At 48.7% G+C, this 14,090-nt stretch overlaps 1 protein-coding gene across 1 annotated transcript; it reads left to right on the forward strand.

Annotated features, from left to right (window-relative positions):
* The first annotated feature begins 11 nt into the window (after positions 1 to 11).
* Anapc2 (anaphase promoting complex subunit 2) lies at positions 12 to 13,462 on the forward strand. The gene is made up of 13 exons (NM_175300.4): positions 12 to 223; positions 461 to 1,083; positions 1,346 to 1,478; positions 2,212 to 2,386; positions 3,862 to 3,981; positions 5,182 to 5,299; positions 5,870 to 6,051; positions 6,718 to 6,859; positions 7,673 to 7,748; positions 7,829 to 8,032; positions 12,108 to 12,237; positions 12,483 to 12,718; positions 12,797 to 13,462. Exons 1-13 carry the CDS (start codon positions 62 to 64, stop codon positions 13,007 to 13,009), a joined length of 2,514 nt encoding a protein of 837 aa, NP_780509.2. The 5' UTR covers positions 12 to 61; the 3' UTR covers positions 13,010 to 13,462.
* Positions 13,463 to 14,090: the final 628 nt, after the last annotated feature.

Below are 14,090 nucleotides of genomic sequence, written 5' to 3' on the forward strand. Positions count from 1 at the left end.
CAGGTCCGCGCTTGCGTCATCACCGTGCGCTCTACTGGGCGGGTCTGTTTTGTGGACAGTGATGGAGGCCGAGGGTGTGGCGGTGGCGGCGGCGGCGGCGGCGGCGGCGGCGGCGGCGACAATTATTGCCTCCGATGACTGCGACTCTAGGCCTGGACAGGAGCTCTTGGTTGCCTGGAATACTGTGAGCACCGGTCTGGTGCCGCCGGCCGCGCTGGGGCTGGTGAGGCCGGGGAAAGGTTGTCGGGCCTGTGCAGATTTCCCGCGACTTTGCATACTTTAGGGGGTCCACCCTTGGGGCCTCACAGCTCCGTGGCCTGCCTGTAGTGGGCTTGCCTCCTTCCTCAGCTACCTGATTTGTTTGGTTCCCTGGCAGCTCTTCGGTTGCTGGGTTTTTCCATGCCCCTCCTCTCCCTTTACCCCTATTCCGCCCCTCTGCTCACGGTTTTCCGTGCTCCAGGCGTCTTCCCGGACCAGCGGTGCAGTCCCACCAAAGGAGGAAGAGCTTCGTGCAGCGGTGGAGGTTCTGAGGGGACACGGTCTGCACTCTGTCCTGGAGGAGTGGTTCGTGGAAGTGCTGCAGAACGACCTTCAAGGCAATATTGCCACGGAGTTCTGGAATGCCATCGCTCTGCGAGAAAACTCTGTCGATGAGCCCCAGTGCCTTGGGCTGCTCCTGGATGCGTTCGGTCTGCTGGAAAGCCGCTTGGATCCCTATCTGCATAGCCTAGAACTCCTAGAGAAATGGACTCGTCTGGGCTTGCTGATGGGCGCTGGAGCTCAGGGGCTTCGGGAGAAAGTTCACACTATGTTGCGGGGAGTCCTGTTTTTTTCCACCCCTAGGACATTCCAGGAGATGGTCCAGCGCCTCTATGGTCGTTTCTTGAGAGTCTATATGCAGAGCAAGAGAAAAGGAGAAGGGGGCACAGACCCGGAACTAGAGGGTGAGCTAGATAGCCGGTATGCCCGCCGCAGGTACTACCGACTTTTGCAGAGTCCTCTGTGCGCAGGATGTGGCAGTGACAAGCAGCAGTGCTGGTGCCGGCAGGCACTGGAGCAGTTCAACCAGCTGAGCCAGGTCCTGTGAGTACTGCTTCCTAACCATGCTGCGGTTTCTCTGCAAGCTTCATTAGTCCTGAATTCAAAAGACCTCTCAATAGAGCTTATAGACTAACTGGCGATGTCTTTTTTGCCCATACTTGTAACCAGGGATTATTGTTCATCACGTTTATACTGTCCTGGACATAGGCATAGGGTGTGTGTGCAGTATCTTTATGGGGAGAGCCCTCCTAGGTAAGGGACAGATGTGTGTTGTGGGTTCTCCATGAGCGGGGATCTTTTCTAGGCATAGGCTCAGTCTGCTGGAGCGGGTTTGTGCTGAGGCCGTGACAACCACCCTGCATCAGGTGACCCGGGAAAGGATGGAAGACCGCTGCCGAGGAGAGTATGAGCGCTCTTTTTTGCGTGAGTTTCACAAGGTGAGAATCACCTCTCTGGTCTGTTTCTTGTTAAAGGCAAAAGTGGAGTTGTGGTAGACCTGATACCAAACAGTAGGCAAGTTGACCAGGAGTGGTGATGGTTGAGGTTATCCTGGTGCTGTCTATAGAAGCCAGTCCTGGATCCTGATGACAAGAACAAATCTCGTATGTACTAAATAGGTCGTGCATTTAAAATAAAAATTTTAAATCCTGGACCAGAGGTAGCTACAACGAGTTTCCTCAGGTAGGTGTGGCAAGACAGGCCTACGAGACCCTTTTCTTTCCACTGCCTACAAGTTTCCATTGCCTACAGTTCCCTTCAGGATTAACCTGTAACCAGTGTACACTCTAGCATGGAGCTAGGGTGTCCCAGTGAATGCTTCTGGTTGCCCATACTGTTGAGGTATGGTTTGTATTGTGAAGAAGCTAGGTTCAGCCCCATGAAGCCATAGACCTTGTTTCTGCTTCACTCCGTACTTCCCATTCTTCAAGAGTCTATCTGCTGTGGATGCATATTAGCCATGATGGGGAGTGATTAAAGTGGGTGTCCCAGCAGTCTTGGCCTAGAGTCGTAAACTTGGAAACTCCTGGGCAGTAGAGTGTAGACTTGATACTTCTGGCCTCTACACACAGGTTGGGGCACCTCTAGGGTCCTGCCAAAGGTGTGTGGTTACTGAGTCAGAAGGGAGCTTTTAAATGTTATTACACCTCACACACTAATGATCTTTCACAGTGGATAGAGAGAGTGGTTGGTTGGCTTGGCAAAGTGTTCCTTCAGGACAACCCCACCAGACCAACTTCTCCAGAAGCTGGGAACACACTGCGTCGTTGGCGCTGCCACGTACAGAGATTCTTCTACCGTATCTATGCCACCCTACGCATCGAGGAGCTTTTCAGCATCATCCGAGGTTGGTCCTGCCTCTTAATTTTCAGGAGCTACCTTTCCCAGTGATTGCCTTTGCTTTCCCTTCTGCTGTTGGCAGGGTGGTGAGCATGGTAGACTCCCTCTGACATGGCTCAGAGTCTAGGTCAGCATTGAGCAGGTGCTTCTAAGTATCCACCTCCCCCTTCTTCTCCCTCTAGCTCTGGTCCCACTTGCTCTGGCCCATAGGCATTATTTGTTTCTAGTTATGGATGGTTGTGAACCACCATGTGGTTGCTGGGATTTGAACTCATGACTCCTGGAAGAGCGCTCAGTGCTCTTACTGCTGAGCCATGTCACCAGCCCCTAGGTATCCACTCTTGTTTCTTTCATCTTGGTTCCTACTTAGGACTGGCCCCATGTCATGTGTGGTTATTATAATCAAGTGTCAATATATAGAAGAATGTAGGGTAGAGCTGGAGAGATGGCTCATCAGCTAAGATGGCTTGTTGCTCTTACAGAGTACTCGGGTTGTTTTGAGCACTTATGTAGCAGCTCACAGCCATCTGTAACTCCATTTCCAGGGGATCAAACACTATCTTCTGCCCTCCACTGGTACTAAGCATGCACATGGAACCTATACATATGGGCAGGCAAACAGTCCCTGTAAGCAAATACATATAGAAACATTTTAAATCTTAAAAATTAAGGTTTGGGGGCTGGTGAGATGGCTCAGTGGTTGGGAGCGCCGACTGCTCTTCCGAAGGTTCAGAGTTCAGATCCCAGCTACCACATGGTGGCTCACAACCATCCATGACGAGATCTGACTCCCTCTTCTGGAATGTCTGAGGACAGCTACAGTGTACTTATATATAATAAATAAATAATTAAAAAAAAAAAGGTTTGCGGCCAGGTGTTGGGGCACACACGTTTAATCCCAGCACACGGGAGGCAGAGGCAGGTGGATGGGTATCTGTGAGTTTAAGGCTGGCCTGGTCTACGGTTCGAGTTCCAGAATAGCCAGAGCTACACAGAGACACTCAGTGGTCTCAAAAAACTAGAAGGGGGGAAAAAGATTTGAAGGCATTTTTGATTAATTGCAATTGTTGTCATTTGACAACACTGTTTATTTCTATTTTCCCAAGAACTAGTACAGCTTGAGACAGTTGAGCTATCTACAACTGTAAACCATGGGAGGGATGACTGGTGTGAGTCAGGGCAGCTGTTGGAGCTTTAAGTGTTACTACACCTCACACATTAATGTTGCACTAATGATCCACAGTGGATTGAGAGAGTAGTTGGTTGGCCTAGCAAAGTGTTCCTTCAGTGAAGCAGTCATTCAGATCAAACGAGAAAGTCATCTATGGTCAGATTAGCCTCCAGTGACAGTTACTCTGACAGTAGAACATAGGTGGCTCTTGTCTGAGCCCTGCCAGGTTGTGTACCTTGTGCTGTGTATGTCCTTTCGTGCTTAGTACACCTTTCCACTTAACCTATCCCTGTTGTACGGTTCTCTCTCAGACTTTCCAGACTCCCGGCCAGCCATTGAAGACCTTAAGTACTGCTTGGAGAGGACAGATCAGAGGCAGCAACTTCTTGTGTCCCTCAAGGTGGCCCTAGAGACTCGACTCCTCCACCCAGGTATTGTGTGGCCACTGGCCTGCCGTTCAAATAGCCCTCAGGGCTCACATACAGTTCCTAGCCCTGGATTTGTCGGCCTGAGAAAGGAGCATGTTATTGAACAGTTTTGAAGTCTTGGGAAAGCCGGGCTAACTCTGAGCTTTTGGAGGAAGTCAGAGCATGATTTGGTCTGGGGAAGTTTGTGGTCTTTTTAAAATAGGCTGCTTCCTAAGGGCAAAGTTTATATATTACTACTTTTTATGTTTCTATATATGATAAAATCAACTTAAGGGCAGAAGGATATATTCTCTTGATCTCAGAGTATAGTCCATCATAATGGAAAAGGTATGTCGGTTGGTGACAGACAAGAAACCAAGTCTTCAGGAAATAACATACTTCTATTAGCTAAGCCCTGAATACTAAAGGCTCCTTTTTTTTTTTTTTTTTGAGACAGGGTCTCTTTATGTAGACCAGACTGGCCTTGAACTCAGAGATCTGCCTTTCTCTGCCTTCTAGTAGCTGGGATTAAAGGAGTACACCACCACACCTGGCATACTAAAGACTCTTGGGCCTTTAAAATAGCACTGCAAGTTGGGAATCAAGCATTCAAAACATAAGCCTGTGGGGCTGGAGAGATGCTCAGCAGTAAAGAGCACTGACTGCTCTTCCAGAGGTCCTGAGTTCAATTCCTAGCAACCACATGGTGGCTCATAACCATCTGTAACGGGATCTAATGTATGTGTGTGATGTTGTCTTCTGGTGTGTTTGAAGACAGGTGTACTGACATACATAAATAAATTTTAAAAAGAAAAAAAACCGAAGCATGTAGGGGGCATTCTAAATTCAAACTATAACAGACTGCTTCTATAAAATTCTAGAGACGGCCGGGTGTGGTAGCGCACGCCTTTAATCCCAGCACCCGGGAGGCAGAGGCAGGCGGATTTCTGAGTTCAAGGCCAACCTGGTCTACAGAGTTAGTTCCAGGACAGCCAGGGCTACACAGAGAAACCCTGTCTCGAAAAAAAAAATCTAGAGACTGTGTCTATACATGGACGGAGATAGGGTGAAGGCAAGAAGGTAACTCACTGTTATCTGCTTGAATGAGCACATGGTAACGTTTAGATCACCCAGCCATGTTGCCAAGCTGCCCATTCAGGAGGTGTTGGCATTCAGGAGGCTGCTGTCCAGGCCGTTGTGTGATATCTGGCTCTTACTCTCTAGGTGTCAACACATGTGACATCATCACTCTCTACATTTCTGCCATCAAGGCATTACGTGTGCTAGATCCCTCTATGGTCATCCTGGAAGTGGCTTGTGAGCCCATCCGTCGATACCTGAGGTGAGTGCCACTGGCACTTGGCTCTTTCTGCTGACCTCTGGTGTTTGCAGAATCAGAGCGACAGCCAACCTTGACATGCCATAGACATGAGGCTCTCTCTACCTGGGTAGGGCTGGATTGACTCAGGGTAGGGAGCCTTTTTCCTTTTGCTAGTGTTGGGTAGTTGTCCACTCTGTTGCACAGTGTCAAGCTGTGTGTATATGTATAAGAGAGAGAGAGAATGTGAAAGGTAGGGGCTGTTTCCCCTACCCCCACACAAAGAGAAGCTTATCTAGGGCCCAGCCTTGTTGACCAAACCTGACAATGTGAAGAGGCCTGGTCTCTGTAAAGCTTCAGCCTTAGGAACCTCTGTGACTGCTCTGGTAGAGTCCTTGGCAAAGCTGGTCATTAAGCCCTTCTCAGTATCTCAGACTCTGCTTTTTTCAGGGTAGTGCTGGGCTTTTTACGTTTATGAATCCAGATGGGCATGCATTTAGTACCTGCTAGCTGTACAGCCATATAGCATGGGCTGTAGCAGGTGTCATGATGCCCATGCACATTGTCAGGGACAGCAACATTCAATCCTGGCAGGACACGAGAGGACACCGTACGGCAGATTGTGGCTGGGCTAACCGGGGACTCAGATGGGACTGGGGACTTGGCTGTTGAGCTGTCTAAGACTGACCCTGCCTGCCTGGAGACCGGTCAGGACAGTGAGGATGATTCTGGAGAGCCCGAGGACTGGGTCCCTGACCCTGTGGATGCTGATCCAGGTCAGCTTACCTATCGGCTTCGCCTCTGCCTTTTCTTGGGCTTCTTTGGTGGTCAGTGGGTTCTGGTTATGTATGTTGTTACCCAACCCTGGTCATATCAGAAGCAGCCATTGCCTCAAACTTGGCGGGTCAGAGTTCAGAGGCCCTTGCTTAACACTAGCTGGTTTGTTATGTTCCTCACTGGCTACCTTAGCTGGCTATAGAAGGTACCTGAGAGACCAGATTCATGGGAAGTCTGCATATCCCACCCTGTCTGTGATTTGGTCCTGATTCTTATGTATTAAGGTGGCATATTCTGGCCAGGTCCCGTCTTTTGCTTGGCCATACTCTGCTGGGTTATCATAGGGTGTGGATTCTCTGTCCTGCTTAAGTTTTAGCATGAACACAGCATCTTCAACCTTTTACAGGAAAACCCAAGGCCCTTTGTTCTATTCCTTATGGCTGAGTAAGGATCCTTGTGAAATAGGAGGCACTGTTTATCAGAACAGTTGCCTTAGGAACCAACCCCCTAGCTCTGCTGGAGACATAGTATTCCCAGCTGTCTGGGACATTGAGAGCAAGCCCCTAAGGCTGTGCGAGACTGCTGTATCTAGCAGGTGAACTCTAAGGTGTCACTGTCCTTGTCAAAGTGCTAGTGATATACACTAGTTCCTCTACACTGTGCAGTGAAGTCGAGTTCCAAGCGACGTTCTTCAGACATCATCAGCCTGCTGGTCAGCATCTATGGCAGCAAAGACCTCTTTATCAATGAGTACCGCTCGCTACTTGCAGATCGCCTTCTCCACCAATTCAGCTTCAGCCCTGAGAGGTAAGACAAGGAGCTGACCTCCAGGGGGCGCTGAGACCTAAAGCCTTCATTCTGTATTTGGGGAAAAACAAATGACTAGTACTGCCCCTATTGGCCAAATGTTGTGGTAATAATTAATCTTAATTGGGAGTTTCTACCTCATCTTATATCATTCAGTTCCCAGATAAAAGACATACAACACACACACACACACACACACACACACACACACACAGAGTCTTTAAAACACTAGAGCTGGGCAGATGTCAACTCTCTAAGCTATTATGTCTACTTCCCTATTAATCATCGTGAGTTATAACTTGCCATGTTTTATCTGGGACATTCTTAACTACTATTGGCCAGCTCTCATGGCCATGTTTTTATGATTCATCTGGTATCTTCTCCCCACCTCCTCCTCTCTTCCCGCCTCATGGTCCTGCCTCAGACTCCGAGCCCAGGAACTGAAACCTTGTCTACCCCTCTTCTGCCCAGCTATAGGTCATAGGCATCTTGTATTCAATAGTTTTAAGTTAACAAGCAAGGCTACTTATCACCCGTGTTTGTGAGTATCTCCTCATCCCCGAGACAACACAACACAATACATACATACATACATACATACATACATACATACAATACGTAACAAAAGACCAAACCTCAAGCAGCCAAAACGACCACACTCTGACCTTAGTGTTGTGCTTCCTGCCTTCCCTTCAGCCCAGGGTATCCTGAGCGGGTGGGTTGTCTGGCCCAGCTGTCTGCTTAGGGTACTGGTTGAAATGGAGTCATAGTGCAGCCCCTCCCAGAAACAAGGACAAACTTTTGTCCTTCCAGGGAGATTCGTAATGTGGAGCTGTTGAAGCTGCGCTTTGGTGAAGCCCCCATGCACTTCTGTGAGGTCATGCTCAAGGTAAATACCCAGGACTGCCTCAGCAGTCGCGCCTACCACCACCAGTAGGCCCAGGCTCTTGATAAGGTATCCTTTCTTAGGACATGGCAGACTCCCGCCGCATCAATGCCAATATCCGAGAGGAGGATGAGAAGCGGCCTGTGGAAGAACAGCCACCATTTGGGGTCTATGCTGTCATATTGTCCAGTGAATTTTGGCCTCCCTTCAAAGATGAGAAGCTGGAGGTCCCTGAGGACATCAGGGCAGCCCTAGACGTTTACTGCAAGAAGTATGAGAAACTGAAGGTAACGCCAGTAGGCCAATGGTAGTATGTATCTCTGGTCATCCCATCAGACCCCACAATAGAATTAGCCCATGTGTTCCATGTCTGGGTAGCATAGCTGAGCCCTAATGTTGTAGAAGCTGGTATTCTGTGAGTGATAAGGCCAAGTTCAAGGATCCTTACTGAGCTTGTGGTCAATTATGGCATGGGAGGCCAGAATCTGACACACAGGTGGAGAGTCCCACTCTAGACCGTGTGTGTGTGTGTGTGTGTGTGTGTGTGTGTGTGTGTGTCCCAGTGGGTTCTCTGGACCAGGGATGCTGTGAGAAGGTTGTAGGATGCAGGCATCTAGGTGGCAGACTCTAACTGAAAAAGCATGTGGGACCCTGTTAGGGTCCAGCTAGGAGCACCTAGGTAAAAAGTACAGGCAGGAGTGCCACGGGAACATCTGCAGCATCTTGTTCCTGATGAGGAAAGTGTGAGTCTCATGTTCCTGTAATCAGGAAGGCCTTACTTGGCTTCAGGCTGAGGATCTGTGCCCCTAGATGAGTCCCTTTGAGTACTTGAGGGGTGACAAAGTAGGACCCAGATGGAAGGCCCTGACTAGGGAAGTAAAAGAAGGGCAGTGTTTTTGTCAGTAGCTGTGAGAACCTCACCGCCTGGTTTTGTTTCTGAAAGAGTCTAGGTATGGTCTTTGTGGCCCTATTGACACCAGGTGAAAGTCTGATTACTGGTCACCAGTATGTTCTATTTTGGTCCATGCCATGGCAGTGTGTCTACTGAGTACCACAGCCTGGTTGAGGACATCTGAGTGGCCAGTACTGTGTACTGAGTATCCTCTCCTGCTGTTGCTTTGACCTATTTTAGTATGAGGTACTCGTTGGCTTTGCTAAGTTTTTGCCCTGGGTCCCAGACATGGCTTAGTCACATCTTAGACAGAGTTTCTCTGTATAGCCCTGGCTGTCCTGGAGCTCACTCTGTAGACCAGGCTGGCCTCAAACTCAGAAATCTGCTTGCCTCTGCCTCCCAAGTGCTGGGATTAAAGATGTGTGCCACCACTGCCCAGAGGCTTAGTCACATCTTTCTTTCCTTTTCTTTTCTTTTCTTTTCTTTTCTTTTCTTTTCTTTTCTTTTCTTTTCTTTTCTTTTCTTTTCTTTTCCCTCTTCTTTTCTTTTCTTTTCTTTTCTTTTCTTTTCTTTTCTTTTTCCTTTCCTTTCCTTTCCTTTTCTTTTCTTTTCTTTTTTGAGACAGGGTTTCTTTGTGTAGCCCTGGCTGTCCTGGAACTCACTTTGTAGACCAGGCTGTCCTCGAACTCAGAAATCCACCTGCCTCTGCCTCCCAAGTGCTAAGATTAAAGGCGTGCCGCGGCTTAGTCACATCTTGTTGATCACATCCAAATAGTTAGGATGGCCATATGCTAGTGTCATTTATCTTAATTTTTGCTGATACTGGAATGGCTCTGGCAAACCCCTGTGCTAAGAGGTCAGGCCTGTGGCAACAATTCCACTATCTTTCATCAGCCAAGCTCCTAAAGGATCTGGCTGGGTCTGTGGGTGACCGACTGTGCAGCCTGTATATTGTAACCCTTTTGCAGGTCATGGCTTTAGAACCAGTGTTAGGGAAGCTAAACTGGCTGAAACTGGGGGAAGCCACTGGTACTGCCTCCTTTTCTATCTGTAAAGTGAGTTTACTGGTACACTTCTCCCTTAAGAGCTACAGGGGTCCTGGAGGGTCTCAGACCATCAGGTGGCCACTAGAGCAAAGGAATCAGTGTCCCGGGTGCCACCTCAATGAGACACTGCAAAGTACAGGGTTACCAGATTAGAAATGTATTACTGCATTGTATTGCCCCAGAATGCTCTAAGGGAAACGATCCTTCCTGCCTCTTGCAGTAGCCCTGGCAGATCTAAGTAAATGGCCTTTTTCTTTATTTTGTTTTTGTTTTTTTGAGACAGGGTTTCTCTGTGTAGCCCTGGCTGTCTTGGAACTCACTCTATAGACCAGGCTGACCTCCAACTCAGAAATCCGCCTGCCTCTGCCTCCTGAGTGCTGGGATTAAAGGCGTGCGCCACCACTGCCCAGGTGGTAAATGCATATCTTTATGTCCAAGTTTTCTCTATGTCTGTTTCCCTCTTCTTGGGATACTAGTTATATCAGATTAAGGACCCTGGAGATAGGACTTACAGTGTCACTAGAGTCAGTGTCCTGGGCTTTACTTACTATCTCTTTGAAGAGATACAGTTTGGCCCATGGCAGCCTGTGGTTCTAAAACTAATAGTCTTTACATGAGAAAATTAGCCAATATCTCCAAAATTAACCACTTCAGCATCAGTTCTTAAAAATCTCTTCTAATCTAGATGGGTGGTGCCTATCTATGATCCTAGCACTCAGGAGACTAAAGCAGAAGGGTGGTGGTTCATTATATAGCCTAGCTATATAGTGAGGACCCCCCCCAAAAAAAAAAAAACCGTATCCATCTGAAGTAGGTTTCGTCTCCACCTTGATGCTGTGAGGTTGTTTTGATCCAAAGCACATTGTTAAAACAAGCCCAGTTCAGAAGAGGGTGTTCCCAAAGGCAGCAAGAAGGATCATGAGCCTAAAGCAAATCTGAACCACGGAAAGCAGAGTTGACAGTGTGGCTCAGGCCTTGGTGGTGCCCTTGGCTTTCCTGGCAGCCCTGTGTGCACTCTCCTGTACCTCTGTCACTGCATTCAGACTGTCAGCATTGCTGCTGACATAACACCCAAAATCTTGGTGCTTTCCATGAAGTGTACAATATCCAATTTATCAAGTGACTGTGATCCTGAGCCAAGTGTGCTGGTGATGCCTGTCACCCCAGCCTTGGAGGCAGGCACAGCAGCAGCACTGCTAGTTTGAGGCTAGCGTGTTGTATATAACAAGTTTCAAGGCAATTCAGCTATAGAGGAAGGCTCTGTCTTTTATTTAAAAAATGAAGAAAAGAAAGTGAGGGAAGGGGTATGTTCCTGGATATGCTACGTGTTCCGGGTGGATCTACAAATCACACTCATGTCAGCAAACATCTAGCTACAGGCTGGTAGTTCTCTGCCAGCTCCCCCAGTGTCTAGTGTTTGCTCATCGTTTCTATCTGAGCTCTCAGCAGCAGGTCCTCTCAGTGCCCTCATCTCTACCAGCATTATTCTCTATAGTATGGGCAATAGCTCTTATCCTTCCTTGAGCCTTCACCAGCATCATCTGCATCTTCCATGTCGTGCCAGTTAACTGTAGCAACCTAAGGTTTAACCTTCATGTGCTTCCCCATTGTACAAACAACTTCTATATTTTAGGTGTTTTTAGAGCAGTATCCCTACATAGAACCAGAATCATCCTTTTTTTTTTTTTTTTTTTTTCTGTTTTAGACAGGGCTTCTCTGTGTAGCCCTGGCTATTCTGGAACTCACTCTGTAGACCAGGCTGGCCTCGAACTCACAGAGCTCCACCTGCCTCTGCCTCCCAAGTGCTGGGATTAAAGGCATGTGCCATCTATACAGCAGAAGCTTCACTTATTATGACCTTTTTAACAGGGCTACACAGAGAAACCCTGTCTTACAGACAGACAGACAGACAGACAGACAGAAGACAAAGTCACAGGCTGAGTGGTTTTAAACAACAGAAAAATGTTTTAGTTCTGGGAAATAGAAGTCCAGTGTTGGGGTGTTGGCAGGACTGGGCTCCTCCTGTTGCCTCTAAAAAACTACTCTTTTGCTTTCCCAGCTTTTGATATGTCAGCATACTTTATGCCTCTCATAACCACTCCCTTCTGTGCCTTAAGGGCTACCCTACTCCAGGATGACCTCTTCTTAACTAATTACATCTACATTAACTCTCTTTGCAAATAACTCATGTTCCAAGGTACTGAGACATGAGAGGGACACAATTTATCAGCAGTTATATCATGGTTGTTCAGGAGCCAGGGACTCCAATCAGGTCTCCTGGTCTTGCTGTTGACTACCTACCTGCCAGGAATGGCATTGGTGCAAGAGCCATTCCATGCTTGGTAGCATGGCATATGAGCCTATGCCTTGTTCATCTGGACCTGCCTGGAACCCACTGGACTGTTATTGATGATTCCTGCCCAGGCTATGCGGACACTTAGTTGGAAGCACACCCTGGGCCTGGTGACAATGGATGTGGAGCTTGCTGACCGCACCCTGTCTGTTGCGGTGACCCCAGTACAGGCAGTGGTCTTGCTGTATTTCCAGAACCAAGGTGAGTCCCTAGAACCATATCTGCTCTGCTTTGACTACACTACCTTGGGGCTATTGCTATAATCTGATGGGCTATAAGGTAACATGCCAGATTCCCCAGCCCCCAGCAGAGTGTAGGGGTAGCAACCATTCTTTTTACCTATGAGTTACACAGGACAATCCACGTGCGTCTGGGGGTCCAGCTAGCTAACAGGTATTGGAGCAGGTATAATCTTCGGTACCTGCATCCTATGGCTCTGCACACAGCCAGCTGGACCCTGGAGGAACTGAGCAAGGTGGTGAAGATGCCTGTGGCACTGCTTCGAAGACGCATGTCAGTGTGGCTGCAACAGGGTGTGCTGCGGGAGGAACCTCCAGGCACTTTCTCTGTCATTGAGGAAGAGCGGCCTCAGGATAGGGACAACATGGTGCTGATTGACAGTGATGATGAGAGTGACTCAGGCATGGCCTCCCAGGCTGACCAGAAGGAAGAGGAGCTACTGGTACGTTGGCCATTTCCACATTGGGCTGGGGTGGGCCAAATAAGTGGACAACTAACCATGCCTGGCTTCTGTTCCTAGCTCTTCTGGGCATACATCCAGGCCATGTTAACCAACCTAGAGAGCCTCTCTCTGGAGCGTATCTACAGCATGCTCCGGATGTTTGTAATGACTGGCCCTGCGCTGGCTGAGATTGACCTGCAGGAGCTGCAGGGCTACTTGCAGAAGAAGGTCCGAGACCAGCAGCTCATCTATTCTGCAGGTGTCTACCGCCTGCCTAAGAATTCCAACTGATGTTCCCTTTCCAGGCTCTGACTACAGCATTCATGCCTGTGCAACCCCTAGATGGACAGCTTCTATTTCCATGTTCCTGTGCCCAGTCCCTGCCCGTTCCCTGCCTAACACCCACAGAACAAATTAAAGCATATTGGCTCATCCTTTCATGTATTTTGTTGGATCCCATGAATACAAACAGGTTTGCCCTCTATAGCCACCCAACCATAACCCTACAGGGCCTGGATTCCCAGCAGCAGGTAACTGAGCCACCCAAGAAGCCAGGCTTACCCCAGCCTAAGCTTGTATGTTTGGGCAATAGATTACCCTAAAGCTATCTCCTGTAGCCTGTCTTAGAATATGCTGGGACCTGTTTCAGCAAGAGTGAATAGGGTTGGCAGCTCAGAGTCTCCCGAGTTAGACTTTGGCCCCATCCTGCTTTTGTGGCCATTAAAAGGAACTCTTGGTCCTTCACTTGTGTGTGGCATCTGTGGAATCAATGTAAGGCTTTGTGCTGTTAGTACATTTGCACTCGATGAGATCCTCAGGTGAGGCAACCTGAGTCAAGTGCACACCTGTGTCTAGCAGTCAAGGTCAGCCTAAGGACATATGCTGGGGGCCAGGGGCGTATTAGTCCTTTGTCCTCTTTTCTCTACTGGCCACACTTCTTGGAGCTTACAAGTATGTACTCAGACTCTTTCAGGTCCCCCAGAGATGCTGTCAGAAGTACAGGAAGAGGGTGGGGACAAGAAGAGAACCCAGGACACAGTTTAATAATCCTTTTCCTCCAAGATAGGGCTCAGCCACCCTTGTAGGCAGGCTGTGCCCAGACACCTGTTGAGGACAGGTTGGCCTTAAGACAACAGAACCTGGTGGGACACAGCATGGGCCCCTGTGTCCCTGTCCCAGAACAGCTGTTTTCAGTCAGGAAATACTGACCTGAGGTGCCATCCTCAAAGGAAACAAAAGCCCTTTGGAATCATTGCTTACACACCCAGATCCTGCCCAAGGTGGATCCCAGGCCACAAGCCACACCTAGCTTGGGCTGCTGCCACTACCCCTAGTCCCTTCCCAGTCCCCTCAAGCCCAGTCTGTGCTGCAG

This window comes from Mus musculus, chromosome 2, assembly GCF_000001635.26.
Source record: "Mus musculus strain C57BL/6J chromosome 2, GRCm38.p6 C57BL/6J".
Lineage (NCBI taxonomy): Eukaryota > Metazoa > Chordata > Mammalia > Rodentia > Muridae > Mus > Mus musculus.

Coding starts and splice junctions, on each gene's coding strand:
- Anapc2 (NM_175300.4), top strand. CDS start 62: ATGGAGGCCGAGGGTGTGGCGGTGGCGGCGGCGGCGGCGGCGGCGGCG. Junction 5,300..5,869: donor CCCATCCGTCGATACCTGAG/GTGAGTGCCACT, acceptor CAATCCTGGCAG/GACACGAGAGGACACCGTAC. Junction 12,238..12,482: donor GCTGTATTTCCAGAACCAAG/GTGAGTCCCTAG, acceptor CTCTGCACACAG/CCAGCTGGACCCTGGAGGAA.